The sequence below is a fragment of the Vitis riparia genome, chromosome 7, assembly GCF_004353265.1.
Source record: "Vitis riparia cultivar Riparia Gloire de Montpellier isolate 1030 chromosome 7, EGFV_Vit.rip_1.0, whole genome shotgun sequence".
Lineage (NCBI taxonomy): Eukaryota > Viridiplantae > Streptophyta > Magnoliopsida > Vitales > Vitaceae > Vitis > Vitis riparia.
Window position 1 is genome coordinate 5275002 of NC_048437.1, and position 22037 is coordinate 5297038.

Below are 22037 nucleotides of genomic sequence, written 5' to 3' on the forward strand. Positions count from 1 at the left end.
GATGGAATAATGTTTGTAATGTTGATGTGATGATGTGAAAAGAAAAGGCGGTATTGCCGGACGTGGGGGCAGGTAGGAGGATGGATGCCCAGGGGACCCATCCAAATTCTTGCAGATTTTTATTGTGGTAGGTGGGGGAACCTAGGGCCTGGGCTTTGCCATTCGACTCATTTCGGCTCTGCAGGTGATGCCAGTACTAGAGTGCGATGCTGCTGCTGCAACAGAACAGAATTGATGTGTTGGATCCACGCACGCACAGCCCCAGTGCTTTCTCACGAGACCTTGACGTTTTTCTTAGTGGGTAAGGTAATCCGTTTGGCCTTTAGGGGGTGATCATCGGTCCTGTCAATGAAAAGGAGGAACTGAGAATTAAAGACACCATAAAATAATTTTTTAGTTTATTCTTTTAAATGGTTGAAATAAAGTTTTTATTTTCTTTTACTTTCAAAATAAAAATGATGATTTTTTAAAATTTAATTTATTTATGAGGTATTTTATAAAATTTAATACTTATTACTTAATAATTTAAATTAATTTTAAGTTAAATTATACTTAATATTTGATTTTTACTTTAAGTATTAAGATTATTGGATAAAATTAACTTAAAATTTATTTTAAATAATCAAATTAATATATTTTTTCTTATAATTCATAATTAAGATGAGATAATAATGAAAGTTATGAAGTAACAAAAGAAATCATGAAAGTAATTAGGACAAACGATGATAAAAAGGTAAAATAAATATATAAACTTAAAAATAAATTAATTATTTTTATTTATTATGTAAAATTGATTTTGATTTTAAGTTATATCATTAAGTTATTTTATTAAATATATTTAATTTACTTAGTAACTTAAATTAAGTTATTAAGTTGTTTACCAAACACCTTTATCCACGTCATTACACCTTTAATAAGCGTTGAAAAAAAAATATTCTCATGAGTTGCTGTGTAATCATCCAAACAGACCTTACATGGGGGAACATGATGTAAAAGGATTGGGCAAAGCGGGCCCAAGTGACAGGCCCGTTTCAAATAAACATCCAGGGATGATCATCCGACACCATAATCACCATTCCGGAAAGCCCACAGGAAGTGGAAACGGCGTCGTATAGAGAGGCTGTAATAAAAGGGTATATGAGAGAGAGGGGATCCCAGAAGACAGCCTAGTTCCAAATTGGACACCCTTTGATGGCCGTAAGGCCTTTGCGATTCATCATCTCTCACCGTAGACTCCTCTCCTCTTCCCTCCGCTTAACTTCGTCCTCTTCCTCTCACCTCTCTCAATCTCCGCCGTCCCTTCTCGTATTCCATCGACTCGCCTCTTCCCCAGCCCCACTCTCTCACCCCCAAAAATCTCCCCCTCCTCCTCCGCCGCCACCGTCGCACCACCGCTTTGCCCTGTCCTCGCTGCCCGAAACCCTGGCGCAGAGAATCGGAAAATCCGTTCGCCGCCCCGGCGCTCCCTCCAAGGCTAGGGTTTACGCTGACATCAATGTGATCCGGCCCAAAGAGTATTGGGACTACGAGTCCCTCACCGTTCAATGGGGGTAATAGTTTGGTTACCTTAAAGATCCCGTTTAGCTTCCAAGGAAATGTAGGAATGGATTTTCAATTATTTGGGACTCAGGGCCTCGAGAACCTCTAATCAATTTCAGTTATCTGAATTTTCTTTTTAGAGATTAATATAATTTAAACCTGATTATGGACGGATAAGAAAATTTTCGACTTTTCCTTGTTTATTTGGGTTCGATTGGATAATTTGTGTCTGGATTGGTCGATAGAGGTGGTTTTATACGCTTTTAGGTGTTTGACCGAATGTTTTTGTGTATTATTGATTGATGCAGGGAGCAGGACGATTATGAGGTGGTGAGGAAGGTTGGGAGGGGGAAATACAGTGAAGTGTTCGAGGGCGTGCACTGCACCGACAATGAGAAGTGTATTATTAAGATACTCAAACCCGTGAAAAAGAAAAAGGTGAGGCCCTCTTTTATATTGACTTGCAGCTTCTTGGAAATTTATTTATTCCACCAGAATTTCTTGTTTGTTGGTTTGTTTATGTGATGCATGTTGAGTTTTAACATTTTGAGCTTTTCGATGCATTGTGTCTTGTGGATGTATGAGTCCTAACTTGAGTCATTGGGGTGACAATGATCATCTTTCATGCTCATAACAAATTATAAATGAATTGGTGCATAATATAAGAAGTCTGCCTTTCTCAATGTCTGGTATGTGCATCCCACTGTGTTTATCCAATCAGCAAGCCATAGCTAATCAGAATAGTTGGGTCAGCTGGTAAGGTTCTATTTAACTCTGTCAAATTCTAGTCCATTTCATTGCTTCATAATTGTTATTTGAAAAGAATAGTTGCTGCATAAACTTTCTAACTCAATGATACAAGATTGTGGATGTTTTACACTTTCTGGAAGGCTTTTTTAAACATAAAATTTATCCTACCAGTAATTCATTATTAATCAGAATAGTTAGGCTAGCTTGTAAGGTTCTAATTAACTATGTTCAATTCTAGTGCAGTTTGTTAGTTCATAGTTTTTTGAAAAGAACAACTTCTGCTCAGACACTCTAAATCAATCAATACAAGATGGTATTCATGTCACACTTATTGAAGGCTTCTTATAAACCTAAAATTTACTCAGAAATGCCATGTTAATTGAAATTTAAAGGCTTTTTGATGAAGTTAGTAAAGATAACAAAGTCATAACCTTTAATTGGAGTAAAAACATAAAAATAGTTTGATAAACCGAACCAAATATCTTCTAAAAAGCCCATATTCTTTTTGCTTAATACATGATAAATGTACCAAGAAGAAACTAATAACAATTTTGGAAACCTATTTACACTTCTTCAATGCCTCCCCAAATGCAATTCATAATCTTGATTACATTGTTGTAACCTCCAAATTGGATATGACAATTGGTATGACCTACCTGTATGTAACTCCATGCTGGTCACTTACTTTTTTTGCTCATTCCAAACCACAAGCTAGATGCTTATTTCTCACACTCAAGTTCAACCTTCAAGGTACTATTAATTTGGGAATTTGATGCTGATTGCTTTTTCAAGTGAATGGGAAGAGATTTGCATTTCTCTCCGTATTTCAGGAAGGAACCTTGTGTGACTTTCTTCCCAAATATTGCAGTGAATGGTTCATTGTTTTCATGATACTCATACAGGTTTTCTCTTTTTTCTGCATAGCATATTTCACACAATAAATTTGTGAAGATTTACTTCCATTCATTTCTTTTCTGTTAAATACAGATCAAGAAGGTTTTCTCTTTTTGCTGCATAGCATATTTCACACGATAAATTTGTGAAGATTTGCTTCCATTCATTTCTTTTCTGTTAAATACAGATCAAGAGGGAGATTAAAATACTGCAGAACCTTTGTGGTGGGCCAAATATTGTGAAGTTGCTTGATATTGTTAGAGATCAGCAATCAAAGACCCCAAGTCTAATATTTGAATACGTGAATAATACTGATTTTAAAGTGCTTTATCCAACTCTCTCAGACTATGATATTCGATATTACATCTATGAACTTCTAAAGGTAAGATCTCTCTCTCTCTCTCTCTCATTTTTCCTTGCGATAATGTGATGAAGCACATGGCTAGTGTGCAAAAGTATTCTCTTTTCTGCATTATCTCTATGTTTACTATGATGAAAATTTGGTGCAACAGAATAATTTGATAATATGGAGGTGAGCAGAGTGGTGGGGTCCTGTAGGGCACGATGACTGGGTGGTGATGTTAGTACAGTGACAGTCTTAGTGTTAGAGTTGTGGTCTAGTTATTGATATGTGATTGTGGTGGTTCAGGTTTGGTGTTGCAGAAGAAGGTTGGCACTGTTGGTAGTGGTAGGATGGCAGTAGGGGTAGTGAGTGGAATGCTGCTGACATCAGTCAATTGTCATTTAAGAATTTTGATCACCATGGGAAAGATAGATAGGCAAACCACTAATTAGATTTTTATGATTTTTAAAGTAGGGGCACTTTTGAGCTGGCTTCACACCTTTTCATTGTATAATAACATGGAAGTTTTATCAAGTATAATTAATGATGACAAATTCTCTCCAAATCTGGCCTTGTTTAGTGTTTCATACCTAATTTTGTACCCTTGTCCTATGTTTCCTGATAACCTTTCTTTTCTTGGAACTGTTGACTTTTAATTATTGGACCTTCTAATGGGCTTAATCTAGTTGAATTTGACTTTTAACTGTTTGCCTGTTTGATGATACAAGGCTTGAAGTTATTTAGTTTGCCTTTTCATTGAATTCCTTTTTGTTTTTTCCATTGAGCTATGCTTTCTGATTTGTCACTGTCACCTCATTCATACATGATACTATTAATTTTCACTTGGGCTGCTCATTTGTTCAGGAATGATATTTCTGTTTATTTATGCTCAATTCTCTTTCCATATATTTGTTATTGTCATTATGAGTAAATGTCTTAAGCCATGATCTTATGAATCTCTGGAGTTTTATAGTTGCGTTGGCATATTGCATATATTTTACGAAGTATTCATGTTGGTTTGTTAGGTGAACTTTCATTTAGTTAACTTGGTAGAATCTTTTTCTTTATATATGCAGGCATTAGATTACTGCCACTCACAGGGTATCATGCATCGAGATGTAAAGCCACATAATGTCATGATTGATCATGAGCAGCGTAAACTTCGTCTTATAGATTGGGGCCTGGCAGAGTTCTATCATCCTGGCAAAGAATACAATGTTCGGGTTGCTTCAAGGTTCTTTCCCCCTCTTCTTTAATGGAAGCTTAATTATTTTGCATAGTACATTTACATTTTTTTTCTCCTTGTTTTGGTAGAACTACCATTTCCTTTCTTTCTGTTTGCACCATAACTCTGCTATGTGAACATGGTCCTGTTTAACTTTATTACTTGAGAGGCAAAGGAAATTTAATTGACTACATAAAATGAGAACAACTGAACAACAAATAAATTTTTTGTACCTAAGATACTTGGATGGCTGGTGGAGTATTTTGGCATATTTTTTAAGCTTCTTCAACAGAATAAGGAAGAGTTCTGTTTTGACTTGAGTAATTCATGGTTAAATTGAGCATTCTTAAGAGGGATTGAAGAATCTCTGGGGCAAAAATGTCACATTGCACCTCCTTGGAAAAAATCATAGGGACCAGAAACTAACTTAAAAGGGCTGAAGTTCAAAAAGGGTTTGGATCTTAGTTGTAATTGTAGTTGCATAAAATCTAAGGAAACCATACACATGTGGTCATGGGATACTTCATGATCCCCTACCCTAGGACGAGGACAAGGAGGCATATACCTAAGTATCATTATAGCTAGAAATCTGATAGGCCTCCTATACGATATGTGTATAATAGAAAAGGGAAGAAGAATATACTGCCACCTGGCAGTTAGTTGTAACAGCATGAGTGGAGGTTAGGGCAGAGTTGGATACGGGCTGAGGGGAAGGTTTAAATAGAAAAGGAGGGGGAATTACAGGGCAGGAAAATTGTTGTAGATCTGGTAGGGTTTTGAGGTCCAGATTGGACTCTTGTTTCTTGAAATTCTTGAAATTCAATAATAATTCTCCATTAGATACCTATCAATTTGGTATCAGAGCATCGATCCAGATGGCTCAGAAAAGGAATGAAGGTCGCGTGGATTGTCTGGAGAAGGAAGTTGGAGAAATCAGAGAGGAGATGCAGCGCTTACCAGGAATGGAAAAGACGGTGATGGACCTTGCTCAGAACGTAATGCGAGTGCTGCAGTCGCTGGAAGAGACACAGAAGGCAGTGGCGGCGTTGTCATTAGGGCGGAACACGACGACTGCTGCTCAACGAGAAGATCGGGCAGGATGGATCCCTGGAGTTGGGGAACCCAGTGGGGGGGGAATGGCGTCGGATGAGACGAGGCGGGGCGGAAATGGAGAATGGCGCGGCAGCCGACGGGTGGAGATGCCTGTATTTACGGGAGAGAACCCGGATGGCTGGATCTTCCGGGCCGATCGATACTTCGCAACGTACGGACTCACGGAAGAAGAGAAATTAGTCGCCGCCGTGATGAGTTTAGATGGGGACGCACTCTCTTGGTACCAGTGGACTGATTCGAGGGAGGTGTTTGGGAGTTGGGAAACTTTGAAGAGGCGGTTGTTGCTTCGCTTTCGTCCGACTCAAGAAGGGAGCCTTTGTGAGCAGTTTTTGGCGGTGCGACAACAAGGGACAGTGGCAGCATACCGGCGGGAATTTGAGATTCTGGCGACTCCATTGAAAGGGATTTCGGAGGAGGTAATGGAAAGCACATTTATGAATGGGCTGCTTCCTGAGATCCGGGCTGAGCTACGTCTACTGCAACCATATGGGCTGGGCCACTTGATGGAAATGGCCCAAAGAGTTGAAGATAGGAATTTAGCCATGAGAGCAGCCCGTGAGCCAAATGGCCCAAATGGCCCAAAGAGCACCAAAATGTGGTCATCTGCAAATCGAGGTGAGTGGAAGATTGGGGAAAATTTTCAGACTAGGGCAGTGGCTGTCGGCGAGAAGACGATGAGCCAGCGACGTGAGATTCCGACAAAGAGACTGACGGAATCAGAACTTCAAGCCCGTAGAGAGAAGGGGCTCTGTTTTAAGTGTGAAGAAAAGTTCTCCCCTGGTCATCGCTGTAAGAAAGAATTACGGGTGTTGTTGGTGCACGAAGATGAGGAGGAAGACGATAACCAGTTTGACGATAGAGTAACCGACGAACCTGCACTTATCGAGCTGAAAGACGCTGTGGAATTATCTCTAAATTCCGTGGTCGGTTTAACTACGCCGGGAACTATGAAGATCAAAGGGACGATCGGGTCAAAAGAGGTAATCATCCTTGTAGACAGTGGGGCTACCCATAATTTTTTATCCCTTGAATTGGTTCAAGAATTAGCACTTCCATTAACTACAACCACGAGTTATGGGGTGATGATGGGAACCGGGATATCCGTGAAAGGTAAGGGCATTTGTAGAGGAGTTTGTATTTCAATGCAGGGGCTCACCGTAGTGGAAGATTTTCTTCCACTTGAATTAGGCAACACTGATGTGATTCTAGGAATGCCTTGGTTGGGGACCTTAGGAGACGTGAAGGTAAATTAGAAGATGCTAACAATGAAGATCAAAATGGGGAAGGCAGTGTTAGTGTTAAAGGGAGACCCAAGCCTTAGTCGGACTGAGGTATCTCTTAAAGCAATGGCTAGAGCACTGCAGCACCATAGCCAAGGGGTATGGGTGGAACTCTGTCAGACTTCCACCACTTCTGATTTGAGTGAAGGAGTACAAGAGGTCCCGAAAACAGTTAAAGAAGTATTAGCTCAACATCAGCAAATTTTTGAGCAGATAACAGGGTTACCACCAAGTCGTGATATTGATCATGCCATTCAATTAATTTCGGGAGCATCTCCGGTTAATGTCCGACCCTACCGGTATCCACATATTCTAAAGAATGAAATAGAGAGATTGGTGCAAGAGATGCTGGAGGCAGGAATTATTCGGCCTAGCGTAAGCCCATTTTCTAGTCCAGTGTTGTTGGTGAAAAAAAAAGATGGAGGATGGAGGTTTTGTATAGATTACCGCGCCCTCAACAAAGTTACAGTCCCGGATCGGTTCCCCATTCCGGTGATTGATGAGCTACTTGACGAACTTCATGGCGCGACCATTTTTTCCAAACTAGATCTCAAATCAGGTTACCACCAGATTCGAGTCCGGCAACAAGACATCCCCAAAACGGCATTTCGCACCCATGAAGGTCACTACGAGTTTTTGGTGATGCCTTTTGGGCTAACCAATGCACCAGCGACTTTCCAATCGTTAATGAACCGTATATTTCGGCCACACCTTCGGAAATTTGTGCTCGTATTTTTTGATGACATATTGGTCTACAGCAAAGACTTGAAGGAGCATTGTAACCATTTGCAAAGTGTGCTGTCCATTCTGGCGAACCACCAACTACACGACAATGGAAAGAAATGTCTCTTTGCTAAACCACAATTGGAATACCTGGGCCATTTGGTTTCTGCCAAGGGGGTTGCTGCTGATCCCAACAAGATTTCAGCCATGGTAGAGTGGCCCACACCCAAATCCCTTAAAGAACTACGAGGATTTCTCGGATTGACTGGATACTACCGACAATTTGTAGAGGGATATGGAGCTATTTCTTGGCCTCTCACTCAGCAACTCAAAAAAGATGCTTTTAATTGGAACCTAGAGGCTGAGGTAGCCTTCCAAAAATTGAAAACAGCTATGACAACAATACCGGTTTTAGCTTTGCCCAACTTCAGCCAACTCTTCATTGTAGAGACGGATGCCTCGGGGTATGGTTTGGGTGCCGTTTTGATGCAAAGTCATAGACCAGTAGCTTATTTTAGCCAAGTTCTCACAGCAAGGGAACGACAAAAGTCCATATATGAAAGAGAGTTGATGGCTATTGTCTTAGCAGTTCAGAAGTGGCGTCATTACCTGCTTGGTCGCCACTTTATTGTGCGAACGGATCAAAGTAGCTTGAAGTTTCTACTAGAGCAAAGAATAGTGAATGAGTCGTACCAAAAGTGGGTCGCAAAGCTGTTTGGGTATGATTTTGAAATTCAGTTTCGGCCAGGAATAGAGAATAAAGCAGCTGATGCATTATCTCGCATCCCCATTTCTATGGAGTTAGCTGCCCTCATGGTTCCCAGTCGCATAGACACTTCATTGATCAGTTCACAAGTTGAAGCTGACCCGCACCTTGCTAAGATTAAACAGAGGCTGCTGGTTGATCAGGATGCTTACCCTAGGTATTCCTTGGACCATGGCATTCTCCTTTACAAGGGGCGCCTAGTTCTTCCCAAGGCCTCACCCCTTGTCCCAACACTTCTTCAAGAGGGCCATGCTAGCGTGGTTGGAGGGCATTCCGGGTTCTTGCGGACTTACAAACGACTCACAAGAGATTTCTTTTGGGTTGGCATGAAAAATGATATCAAAGAGTTTGTGGAGAAATGTCTAGTATGTCAACAAAATAAGACCCTAACTTTGTCGCCTGCTGGATTACTACAACCACTGCCTATTCCAGACAAAATATGGGACGATGTGACAATGGACTTCATTGAGGGGCTTCCTAAGTCTGAGGGTTATAACTCCATTTTAGTGGTTGTGGATCGATTGAGCAAATATGCTCACTTCTCACTGCTCAAGCATCCTTTCACAGCTCAAACGGTGGCTGCTATCTTTGTTCGGGATGTTGTCAAATTACATGGATTTCCTCGTTCCATTATTAGTGATCGTGACAAAGTATTTCTTAGCCGATTTTGGACAGAGCTATTTCGGTTGCAGGGTACTTCTCTCCGCCATAGTACCGCATATCATCCGCAAACGGATGGACAAACGGAAGTGGTCAATCGTTGTGTGGAGACATACCTTCGATGTTTTTCATATAGCAAGCCTAGACGTTGGTCTACATGGATTTCTTGGGCAGAATACTGGTATAATACCACATTCCACTCCTCCACTAATACAACACCGTTTCGAGCAGTTTACGGGCGAGACCCACCACCATTGATACGTTTTGGATCAGATTCCACCTCTGTTCTGGCCGTGGATCAGTTATTGCAAGAGCGTGATCTAATTTTGAATGAATTAAAGGATCATCTCTGCTGTGCCCAATCCAAAATGAAGGCATCTGCAGATGCTCATCGACGTGCAGTCCAATTTGAAGTTGGGGATTTTGTCTATATAAAGCTTCGTCCATATCGTCTTCGTTCCCTTGCCAAGCGACCAAATGAGAAGCTCTCCCACGATATTTTGGCCCTTACAAAGTAGTGCAGCAAATTGGTCCAGTGGCGTACAGGTTAGAGCTTCCTTCTTCGACAACTATTCATCCAGTGTTTCATGTTTCCCAGCTCAAGCGGGCTCTTGGTTCAGCTGATTTGTGTCAGCCACTTCCCCCTATTCTTGCTGAGGATTTGGAATGGCTTGTGGATCCTGATCAAGTCTTAGATATTCGCCAATCTTCCAATAACAATCAGCTTGGTATTGAAGTACTTATTCAGTGGAAAGGACTTCCTCAGTTTGAAGCTTCATGGGAATCAGTTGACACAATTAAAGAGCACTTTCCTGACTTCCACCTTGAGGACAAGGTGTCTCTCTTTGAGGGGGGTAATGATAGGCCTCCTATACGATATGTGTATAATAGAAAAGGGAAGAAGAATATACTGCCACCTGGCAGTTAGTTGTAACAGCATGAGTGGAGGTTAGGGCAGAGTTGGATACGGGCTGAGGGGAAGGTTTAAATAGAAAAGGAGGGGGAATTACAGGGCAGGAAAATTGTTGTAGATCTGGTAGGGTTTTGAGGTCCAGATTGGACTCTTGTTTCTTGAAATTCTTGAAATTCAATAATAATTCTCCATTAGATACCTATCAAAATCATCCTTAAAATTTGATACAAGAAGACAAAATATTGCCGCACAAACCTGCTGCACCACATATTATTTGCCACAAATTGTCGTGTACTGATCTCAAATCATCATCCATGTGGAATGTGAGGATGATAAATAGATATAATTACAAATGGTCAAACTCAATAGAGAAAACACCACTTCAATTTGTGCTGTTTGTAGAAAATATTAGATTCTCACTAGAAATTGATAAGGAGAAGAAGCTAAGATTGGTAGGGATAGAAGAACCGCTATCCTAGGCAGATACTGAATCAATCTTTCTAACTGTACAAAATCAGATGGTGGAGATAAAAGACCAGGTTGAATAATGGTAGAAACTCAACAACAACATATTGAGGCTATGGTCTTAAGGTCGGCCACATTACTAGAACAGATAGACAAACATGCAATAAACTTGACCCCAACTAGGTTGATCTGAAAAGCCACTACTTTGCATTACTATGAAGTTAATGAGGTTGATAGCTCTTGAATTAGATTCTATATGCAAACTCAAACAGGTCAGGTATCTTCCAGAAAGAAGGAAGGGAAAGACCACCTAATGGGATAAGGAATTGCTGGAAAAAAGATATGAAGAACTTGTTGTTGATGTCCAAAGAATAAAGCTATAGACAATTGAGATTGAAGAGTAGGGAAAAAAGGGGAAGGAAAGAGGGAGAGAGGGGGTTGGCTTGAAATATCCTCTTCTTGCAAGTCTAGATCAAGGTAACTAAATTCCCTTTGGTCTTAACCTTGCTCCAATAGGAACTACCAAAGTGCATCTCAATCCTGAAATTCAGTGTATGTGATACAAAAGGAGGCCTTGTTGAGAATTTGCACCATTATAATGTCACTGGAAAGGGACTTGGATGGAATGCTCTATCGCCTCCTCACTAAGCCTTCAAGGAGTTGCATCAATGTGGTTCCACTAATTGCCCTCTCAATCTACTCAAACTTCCACCAATTATGAAATCTTTTTGTTAGCTAATACTTGTGGTCTCAACTGTGTTAAGGAATCAACAACTGGTTCAATATTAAATAGAGACAGGGAGAAAATATTTTGTACTATGTGCATTGATTTTAAAATGAAATGGATTAACTACCAAAAGCAAAATTTTGGACTGTTAATACTCTACTAAAAATGCAAAATTCCTTGATCCTCACCAAAGTTATGCCAATAGGATTTCATGGTGTATGTCCTTAAACAAGCAAACCTGTTATGGACGGAATAGTTGAAATTATGATACAATTCCCAGTTAAAAAGCTGATTTCTCCATACAGTGCTACTCTCGGTTGAATGGATCCATGTGCTAAGAGCAACAACCTCTACCTACCATAAAATAATAAAGATTGGGGTGGTGGAGATTATTGGGCAACAGACAACCTCTCAAAAACACCATGCAATCATATTCCTAGCCTTGGCAAATAACAAAAAGGACTTGGCAAATAGCGATCAATGCAGGTGTACTATGTGCATTGATTTTAAAATGAAATGGATTAACTACCAAAAGCAAAATTTTGGACTGTTAATACTCTACTAAAAATGCAAAATTCCTTGATCCTCACCAAAGTTATGCCAATAGGATTTCATGGTGTATGTCCTTAAACAAGCAAACCTGTTATGGATGGAATAGTTGAAATTATGATACAATTCCCAGTTAAAAAGCTGATTTCTCCATACAGTGCTACTCTCGGTTGGATGGATCCATGTGCTAAGAGCAACAACCTCTACCTACCATAAAATAATAAAGATTGGGGTGGTGGAGATTATTGGGCAACAGACAACCTCTCAAAAACACCATGCAATCATATTCCTAGCCTTGGCAAATAACAAAAAGGACTTGGCAAATAACGATTAATGCAGGACACCTCCCTTTACAAGAGGTCTTAGGAGATTATCCTACCACAAAGGAAGACACCAATGTTGTTTGCATTGGTGAAGAGTAAGGGAAGGCTGCCCATTAGGAATCATCATCCCCTAGGAGCTATCTAAAAAGCAATTCTAATGTGTTTACTCGGGGGTATCAAGAAATGCGCCAATGATCATGTGTTATCACCTGAAGGTTGACCTTAACTTCCCACTAGTTAAATGGAAGTAGCTAAGGTTCAACCCCTTTAGGAATGTAGGTCATCAATAGACTATTAAAAGCAAGGTTCAGAGAAGAAGTGTCACAGAGTGTTAACTTCATTCACCTCAACAATGTTTACCCTAAATATAGTTTCCTACTCTTATTCATGGACTGACTTATAGATTATATTGTAGGACACAAAGCCTTCATTATCCAAAATGTGTATGTAGGATATAACTTAACCCCAATGCACCTTGACAATTAGGAAAAAGACTCTTGCATCACCTACACCTAGCAAGGGTTGTCCTACTATAAGGTTAGGCTTTTTAGGTGCCTCGCTACCTTTCAAGTTGGATGACCATAATGTTCAAAGAACAAATTAGGAATACATGGAGGTTTTTGTGGATAACATTCTTGTCAAAAGCAAAAACATAAAAAACCATGGCATGGATCTGGAGGAAGCATTCAAAATCCATAGAAATTTTAGGGTAAAACTTAACCTAGTGAAATATACCTTTATTGCTACATTGGGGAAATTATTAGGGCGCCTCGTCACATGAAGGAGGATCTTGGTAAATTGTATCTAGATTCAATCAATTCAAAACATGATGGCATTGAGAACCCACAAGGAAGTGTAAGAGTTGACTAGAACAACCACAACACCATCAAAGTTCTTGTACCTATGTATTGACAGATGCAAAACAATCTATGATCTCCTTAAAGAAGAAGTTTTTGGGTGAGATGGTGAATGTGATAAAGTATTCCTCTAGCTTAAAGAGCACTTATCCAAACCTTTGATGCTATCAACTTCTTTTTTCTTTTTTGATAAACTATTGGCTCCTAAAATAAGAGAGAGCCTGTACATCTCCTTGGTAATTTTGTTAGTAGCAATAAGTATTGTCTTGTTTCAAACTAAGAGAAAGGAAAAGTGATCAATATACTACTTTAGCAAGGGGTTAGTCTGCCTCGAACTTTGGTATAATTAACAAGTGTTAGGGTTAGCCACACTAATAGTTGCCAAAAATCTCTAATCTTACTTTTGGGTGCATGGAGCAATGGTTTGGATGACATATCCACCCAAAAACATCCTTCGTATCTTTCCGAAAGGATGTGCAATTGGTCTATCAAACTTATTGAGTATCATATCACCTATAAACCTTGGACTATTTTGAAAGGGTAAGTGCTCACTAATTTCATTGTTGAATTCAATAGTGGAGTTGAATGATCGAGGAACCGTCCAAACAATTATGAAGATGAATCCATGTGGATATTGCACACTAACAAGCCCTTTAGTTAGAGTGGAGTCGGATTCGGAATCCGACAAGAAATACCACATGGAATCATAAAAATGGAAATCACCCTAGGATGCATTACTTCAAACAATGAAGTAGAATACAGAGTCCTAAAATACAAAATACTAATAGCCAAGTCTCTTTAGGCTTCATGACTTCCTGTCTTCTACGACTTACAAGTAGTAGTATATCAAGTCATGATTGGAGGATTCTTTGAATTCCAAATCGGGCAAATACCATGAGAAGAAATATACCATAAGAAGAAAATGTCTTGGTGGATCTATACACCAATCTTGCACCAATCTCCAATGGGGGTGAAGAGCAAACCATCACCATGGACTATTTGAGGGACCAATAATTGAAACAGACAAATTTATGGTAGTCAATGAAGGCAGTTTCAACCCTAGAAAGGAGTACTAGGAGCACCTAATCATCATGTATCCAGAATAGGAAGAATGTTGAATCCCTATGAGTAAAGAAATTGGCACACACAATTTTGAAGAGCTTGACACAGTAAAAAAAAAAAAGATAGAACAACTCTATCAAAGGTTTGTAGGTGGACAATACCTCAAGTAAACATAGTGAGGCACAATTTGTCCTTGCAGAATTGCGTTAAGGGCAATGTAGAAACCACGATGGAAGAAATTCTATGGCACATTGAGCAATTAGGATGGGCTAGTATTGGTCATAAACGCAAAAAGACATGATTAGATATGTATAAAGATGTGAGTAATGCCAAAGGTTTGCTAGCAAAATCCTATAACCCTCTACTAATCTCCAACCTCTATAAACATGTGGCCATTTGCATAGTGGGGACTTTACTTAGTCGGGCCTTTGGCAACCTAGGTATTTGCTTATGGCCACCAATGATTTCAGAAAATGGATCGAAGTCGAATCCTATGTGCAAATCAAAGGAAAAAAAAATGCGATAATTCATCTGAACACATATAATCTCTTGTTTCAAAATCATACACACTTTGATTATTGAAAACAAAAAACAATTTGAAAACAAGGAGATTGCCAACCTTTGTGATGAACCAAAGATTGTCCACCATCTCTTTTCTCCATTTTTTTTTTTTTGATAGATAAATAAGCTTAATATATTAAAGGAGCTTGAAAAAAGGCGTAACAAAGTACACACGGAGTATACAGATATGGCCTAGAGGCAAGCAAGAAAAGAGAAGAGAAAGATTCAAACCCACCTTCCCGCCAACACCCAACTCCCACAAGGGTTGGGAACCCTTTAGCAAAAACCAAAACAGAGGAAAAACCTTTCTCGGAACAAACAAAGAACCCCTAGTAGAACAAAATTCCCACCAGTGGCCTGTAGAGACCACTACCTCTAAGTCCCCACCCCCCTCCCCAATCTTTTTACTCTTTTCTCCATTATGCATCTTCAAGGGAATGGGAGTGTGCCTTCAATAACCTCACTTTCAACTGAAAAGGTTCAACATTCAACTCTTGCAAAAGCTTCCTTTCTTTCTCACAACTTGCTCAAAGTTGATTTATTTCTGCTATCAACTCACTATCAGCTGAAACGATATTGCGGATTTGAGACTATAAGCCCAAATGGTTCTTTTTCAACACAACATACCAATAATACAAACCCATTATATGTTCAGTAGCCTTCAAAAGTAAAAGATGGGATAAAAGGAAAAGTAGGGAAAATAATTAGCACAATAATTAAGAAGATTCGCCCACCAAATTTGCGAGCCAAAAAAATATTTAGTTTGCTATGGGAATGCCAACATTGCATTGAAGAACTGCTCATGGTCATAGTTGATATATCCCACTTTATAGTTGGGAATGAGAGAAGGGTTAAGTTTTGGAAAGACTTGTGGTGCGAAGACCAAACTTTGAAAAAAGCTTTCCCTAACTTATTTCTATTGGCAGTAAATAAAGACGGTTGGGTGTCAGAAGCTTGGGAAGAGGGTGGGGATTTGGGTAGCTGGAGCCCTTGCTTTTCAAGACATCTTAATGATTGTGAGATGGGAGAAGTGGAGATTTTGTTTTGCAAACTATAACCCTTGGTTGTTAGAAGAGAAGTGAAGGACATTCTGAGCTGAAGAAAAAGCTGGAACGAATAATTTTCAGTTAGATTTCTTTATTGCTCCTACACTAAGGCTTCTAGAGATCCTTTTTCGTGTAGTATTATTTGGAGGTCAGGGGCTCCAATGAGGGTTAGTTTTTGTGCCTAGGAAGCGTCTTGGAGCATATTTTTTACTCTCTACCCATTGAAAAGGGGGATGGAATATTCCGAATAGGTGTTACTTGTGCAAAGAAGAGAAGGAAACCACTGGTCACCTACTATTGTTTTGTGGTAAGGTTAGAATGTTGTGGAACTTGATTTGGTGTGTGGTGGGTTATGCATTCCTCACTTAGAATGCATTCTAGCCAATAGATGTTGCTTGTGTTGCGTTGAAGAGGAAACGATAAATCATATCTTTGTTCATTGTTCTAAGACGAAGATTTTGTGGGATCTTATGTTTTCTCTTTTTGGGGTCAATTGGGTGTTGCCGTTTTCGGTGAGAGACACTCTATTAAGTTGGTATGTCTCTTTTAAGGACAAGAATCATAGAAAGGTTTGGCGGGCAGCTCCTCTCTGTTTATTTTGGACAATTTGGAAGGAAAGAAATAGGATAGTCTTCGATAACGAGGCTTTGTCGACTCAAAGATTGAAAAACTCATTTGTTTGTAATCTCTTATCCTAGGCTAATTCTTCTATAGTTGTAGGCTCTTTATCTTTGTTTAACTTTGTGGATTGGTTGGGTTCTTGTTGAGGGCCGGTGAGTGCTTGTGTTTTTGTTGCTTGTTTTAGGTGTCTCTTGTATACTCCTTGTATGCTTTGGGTTGCCTTTCAAGCTCCCTTTATCTAATATATCTTTGTGCTTTTGCCTATCAAAAAAAAAAAATGGAAGCGTGGAGGGTTGCACCCTTATGCTTAATGTGGACTATTTAGAAAGAAAGGAATGGAAGAGCTTTCAAATGATGTCATGTGGTTCAACCAAACAATTAAATCTTTTTTCATGTGTACTTTTGTGAATTGGGCTAGGGTATATATCGAGGATCACACTTAGTCTATGATTGGTTTTGTACATTGGTTATTTGTTAGGTAAGGGGAAGACCTTTTTTGTCTCCTTACTACTTAGCTTTTTTGGGTGTTGTTTGTATACTTCATGTGTGCCTGTTTCATCGCTTTTAGGTGTTTCTAATGCAAACCCTTTTATTACCTCTCTCTCGAAAAAAAAAAATTGGTTCTTTCGCATGATGGGGTAGCGCGACTTGGTTTTGGAAGAAATGGGAAAGAGAAGTAGATGTATGCCAAAATCATGTATCCATGGCCTATGGCTCGGTCCATTAAGACAACATCAAGGAATTTGGCCAAGATAGCGTTCTTCCCTTACTAAGTGATTTCACCAACCAACACAACATGCACAACCTCTTTCAACAAGCTACACAGCAGAAGCCCCCCACTTGGCACTTGCTCTATATAGCACAAGAAAAGAACTGGTGAGGGAGTAAATGATTAGACATGCTGATAAGGGTTCCTTGTTGACTAGATGGGCGAGGTGGGTCATGAACTCGAAGGATGACCCTTAGCTACCCTTTTGAAGAAATATTCACTAAAGAATGAGGGAAATATGGGTGATTGGCCTTCAGAGAAGTAGAAAAGTGTCACCCTACCATGAGCTTTGGCTTTAGCCTTTGCCAATCAGGTCATCATAGCTGCACCCAGGGAATCAGAAGTGCTGATGTACCCTTATACTGGATTCAATATTCTTTGAGGAGAATCCTTGACGTGGCCATCAAACTCCATCTTTCACTTAAAGCACTCCACCAATGAATCAGGAGGATGTAGGAAACCAACTTCTCTGACATTCAGGATTACCTTTCATGGAAAACTTACCAACAATAGGATTAATCAAACCTTAAGTTACAGAAATTGAATATAACTGTGCCAGTTTCAAAAGTAAGTGTTAATGTCTCAACTCTATAGCCAACCCAAACCACATCTTGATCTCTAACCTTTGCTCCTCATCCAGAAGTGGCTTACAATCTCATAGGGTGCAACAAAAGGAATATGCGCATCAAAAGACGGTAATTAAAGAAAGGAGAAAAAAAAAAAACCATTAAGGGAGTGCCATGGCAATGGGGGACAACTGAACCCTCTTGCACTTCAGACTTGCCATACTCCTAGTCCACCGTGACAGTAAACAAGCCCCGGTCCATGTCTTTATTAGTAGGAGCACCAAGTACTTGGAATGTAGGATGTATACAAAAAGAACATCCTGGGTAGTTTGTTCATCAAAATGGTGTAATTTCTCTAGCTTTTCTGATTTGGCCTCTTATTTTTCCTAGGAAGAAGAAGAAAAAGAAGGAAAAAAAAAACCTTCAAAAAATCCCCACCGCCTCTTGCATGTGGCCAAGTACACGTAAAGGGATCAAAGTTCTTAAGACTTGGTCAAAATTGGAAGGGGGTCAGACCCAGATAACACATCGTTTCCTCAGCAAAGAAGGCAAAGGGAGTCTCAATCTATCCTTGAAAAGTCCATTGATGCAAGAACAACTCATTGGGTCAAAGGGACACCATACCCCACTCTGAATTCCTCTTTAATCCAGTCGGTTTTTGGCTTATGAGGCCTCATTTAGCCATCCTAAAGCAAAATACCCAGGAAAGTGAGAAACTGACTAAGAAAGCTAGAAACGCTATCCTTTTTTATGAATGGGTCTTCAAACAACACAAAAAAACTTTGCCTGAAGTGAATGGCCTCTTCAAGAATTAACCCCAGCAAGAAGGCCATTGAGAAGTTGCAACTGAAAGCATCACATGGCAAGGATCCAACAGGGAGACGTGTGGGTGATGACAGCTACCATATGATTGAGCCCCCACATTTAATGCATAAGTTGAATTTTGGCCTCCCTCAGCATGATAACCCAATCATCAAATCAAGAAACCGTTTGGACTTCACAAAATTGCTCATGAGCAACAAAGGCTAGGGCTATTATATAAGTGCATAAAAGATAAGGGCATCTTGACCAAACACATGTTGGCATGGGATACTACTTTGAGATCCCCTAACTCCAGAACAAGGGCAACAAGTCACATACCTAAGCATCATTATGGCCATAAAGCATTATTAAAACTTGCCACAAGAAGGCAAAATGCTACTACATGTGTAATGAAGCACATATTATCTACCACAACTCACTTTGCCAATATTAATCACTACCCACATGGAGTGCAAATGGGAGGACATTTCCATGAAGCAAGGATTGCCTGTTGACTAATCGGATTCCACCTACTTTGTGTTATGAGAATTTGTACTATGAAGGGATGCAATGACTGTTGATCAAACTCAGGAGCGCTATGGGACGAACTCATTAGAAAAACACGTCTTCAATAATGCAATTCATGTTAGATTATATTATCTCATTTATTTGGTTGTACATTGTAACTACTAGAGTTTTTTTTTTTTTGTTGTTGATAAATTGTAACTACTAGAATTTAAAACCCACAAGCCTACAGTTGTTTGGATAAAAAGTTCTGATTTTTCTTTTGTATGTATTCACTCTGAACTGATGTGCGAATGTTACTCTCTTCTCTTCTTTCTCTACTTCCTGTTTGCAGATATTTTAAAGGTCCTGAACTTCTTGTTGATTTGCAAGACTATGATTACTCTCTAGATTTGTGGAGCCTTGGTTGTATGTTTGCTGGAATGGTGAGCATTTCCTCCTACTGTATTTGTTTATTTTGGTAGTTTTTATTTTCATTTGTTGCAGACATGGCATTTCATAGTTCGAACTGTCACAAGGCAGTTTTCAGATTCTCCATCTGTACAAATTCACTATGGTCTGTATGCAAGTGGACCTGGACATAGCAAGTTGTGGGTTTCCTGAATGATCTTTAAGTGTTTGATAATGACTCAGTGTGAACTTTTTCTAAATTGGTCACATGAGATTTTTTTTTCTAAAAATTTTTATCTTACATTTTATTGGGTAGATCTTCTTGGTAATGCCAAAGATAAGTTGATCTTGATCTGCTTGCATATTCGTCCATGGGTGGCAGATGGCAAGGTGGTTCCAATTTTGACACCATGCAAAGGTATGTGGTGTCAACTCTTTACTGTGATGCTTATTTTAAAAGCTTGTGCCATACAGATTTTCCGCAAGGAGCCATTTTTCTACGGGCATGATAATTATGATCAACTGGTTAAAATAGCTAAGGTAAGTGTTAAATTTCTCTCTGTCAACTAGTAGATATCAGGAACATCTGAATTCCAACAGCTTAATTATATCATTTTGAAAGTGAGTCTTTGCAGAGAGCTGTATATTAGTAAGAATATTTGTCCATATAGTATGTTTTTGTGCTTTTGCAAGTAGGTACAGGTGTAAGATAAGCATATCATTTGTTGCTTATAGTGTCTCTGTTCTACATGATTTGTGGGGGCAACATTCAACTTCTTGTGTTAGCTTGGAGATAGCATTATGTTCAGCATGACTCAGATATAACAGAATTAACCAAACATTTAGTGTTGGCATCTTGATCTGGTGGTGTTGTGTGTTCCTCCATCAAGGATATCAAGGGTTGAATTTGAATTGGGAAGGAACCCTTGGCCTATGAGCTAGACTACCAAAAATAAAACATAAAATATATATTAAAAAATGGACAGCATTATATATATGTGTGTGTGTGCGTGTAAACTCATTGACATGCATAAATGAATGGGTGCATTTATCTCTGTGATTTTGGAATCTTACAATGAAATATTTAGAATTGGCTAGAAAGGAATGAAAATCTAACCTGCAAGCTCATCCTTTGCTTCTGCAGGTGCTTGGGACTGATGAATTAAATGCTTATCTGAACAAGTACCGCTTAGAGTTAGACCCGCATCTTGCTGCTCTCGTGGGGAGGTTGGTGATTTGATCTCAGTGTTCATTCTGTTAATTCTCTAATTAATTAATTTCAACTTGGAAGGACTTGAGAATATTTATCTTTCTATATTTTTAATGTAGGCATAGCAGGAAACCATGGACGAAATTTGTTAATGCTGATAACCAACATTTGGCAGTCCCTGAGGTAGACTGTTTTGTCATTTCTACTTGAAATTTTGATTCCATTAACTTTTTGTGGTGTGGTGTGGTGTTAGTAATCATGTGATTTCTTTTCTCCAAGTCAATTGACTTTCTTGACAAGTTGCTGCGATATGATCACCAAGAAAGGCCAACTGCAAAAGAAGCAATGGTAAAACCCCTGATCATTATTGCCCTAAAAATGAACGCTGAACTACTGTAAATACTCTTTAATGCATTAGCTTTTTAAACCATTTGATTGAATTGGAATGAAGATGTGAGAATTTGACCTTGTTATAGAAAATGTAAGTTAAAAGGGGGGAAACAGAACTCTTCATATACCACATTACCACTTTAATGTATTAAGGACATCTGGACTCATGAATGTATGGTGTTTACATGTAAATAGAAGCTGTATGTTCATTAGGATGCTTATTTATTTCTATTTCAGATGGTGTTTACATAGAATAGGGGCTGTGTTCATTATGTTTATTTGTTTCTATTTCATTGGCTTCCAAGGCCAGTTCTGAAGTAACCATCATCCATGTGATGCAGGCCCATCCTTATTTCTACCCGATTAGAAATGCAGAAAGCAGCAGAAGCCGCGCATCATAGATTGAATCTCAGATACCATAAAAAAGGATGGTACCTTCTTATGCTTGGTCAGGACCCAATCTTCCTGTAATTTTCTGTTAGTTGGGTGAGGTTTGCATTTATTATGGAAGTCTTCCATGTTTTGGTCATCATTAAATGGTGACTTTCATTAACTTAGTCTTTGTCATTATGGTCAAATTTTATGTGTGCTGATGTTTTAAGATTTAACTTGTACGTGATTTCAGACTTAAAGAATTTTTCCATCCATTTGTCTCTGCTCTCCCCCTGCTCGCTCAATGTCAGCTGGTGATGTTAATTGCTAAACCACATATTAATCCCACTAAAAACCTGGGCTTTAAGCAGGAGTTCATTTAGTTTTTGGTTTGTATGGCGGTTTGGTTGACCATAAATTGGGCCCTATTGGATTGAAACTTAAGTGTGCTTTTTGACTGCTGGATTCGGTGGAGGCCCAATTACTCGATCTTTGACAAGCTGCCTTGCTCTGCCAGTTTAATTGGTCAGAAACATGTTATCTTCTTCCTCATTCCCTCTGGCTGAACGATTATTTTAATTATTTTTAATTTTCCCC

General features: G+C 39.3%; 1 protein-coding gene across 1 annotated transcript; it reads left to right on the forward strand.

The window, feature by feature from the left end:
• Positions 1–1153: 1153 nt before the first annotated feature.
• On the forward strand, positions 1154–21722 carry LOC117918311 (casein kinase II subunit alpha-like). The gene is made up of 10 exons (XM_034834863.1): positions 1154–1550; positions 1848–1977; positions 3371–3565; positions 4603–4760; positions 19413–19503; positions 19943–20008; positions 20613–20695; positions 20798–20861; positions 20958–21026; positions 21410–21722. The coding sequence occupies exons 1-10, from the start codon at positions 1192–1194 to the stop codon at positions 21467–21469; spliced, it is 1275 nt and encodes a 424-aa protein (XP_034690754.1). The 5' UTR covers positions 1154–1191; the 3' UTR covers positions 21470–21722.
• The last annotated feature ends 315 nt before the right edge of the window (positions 21723–22037 follow it).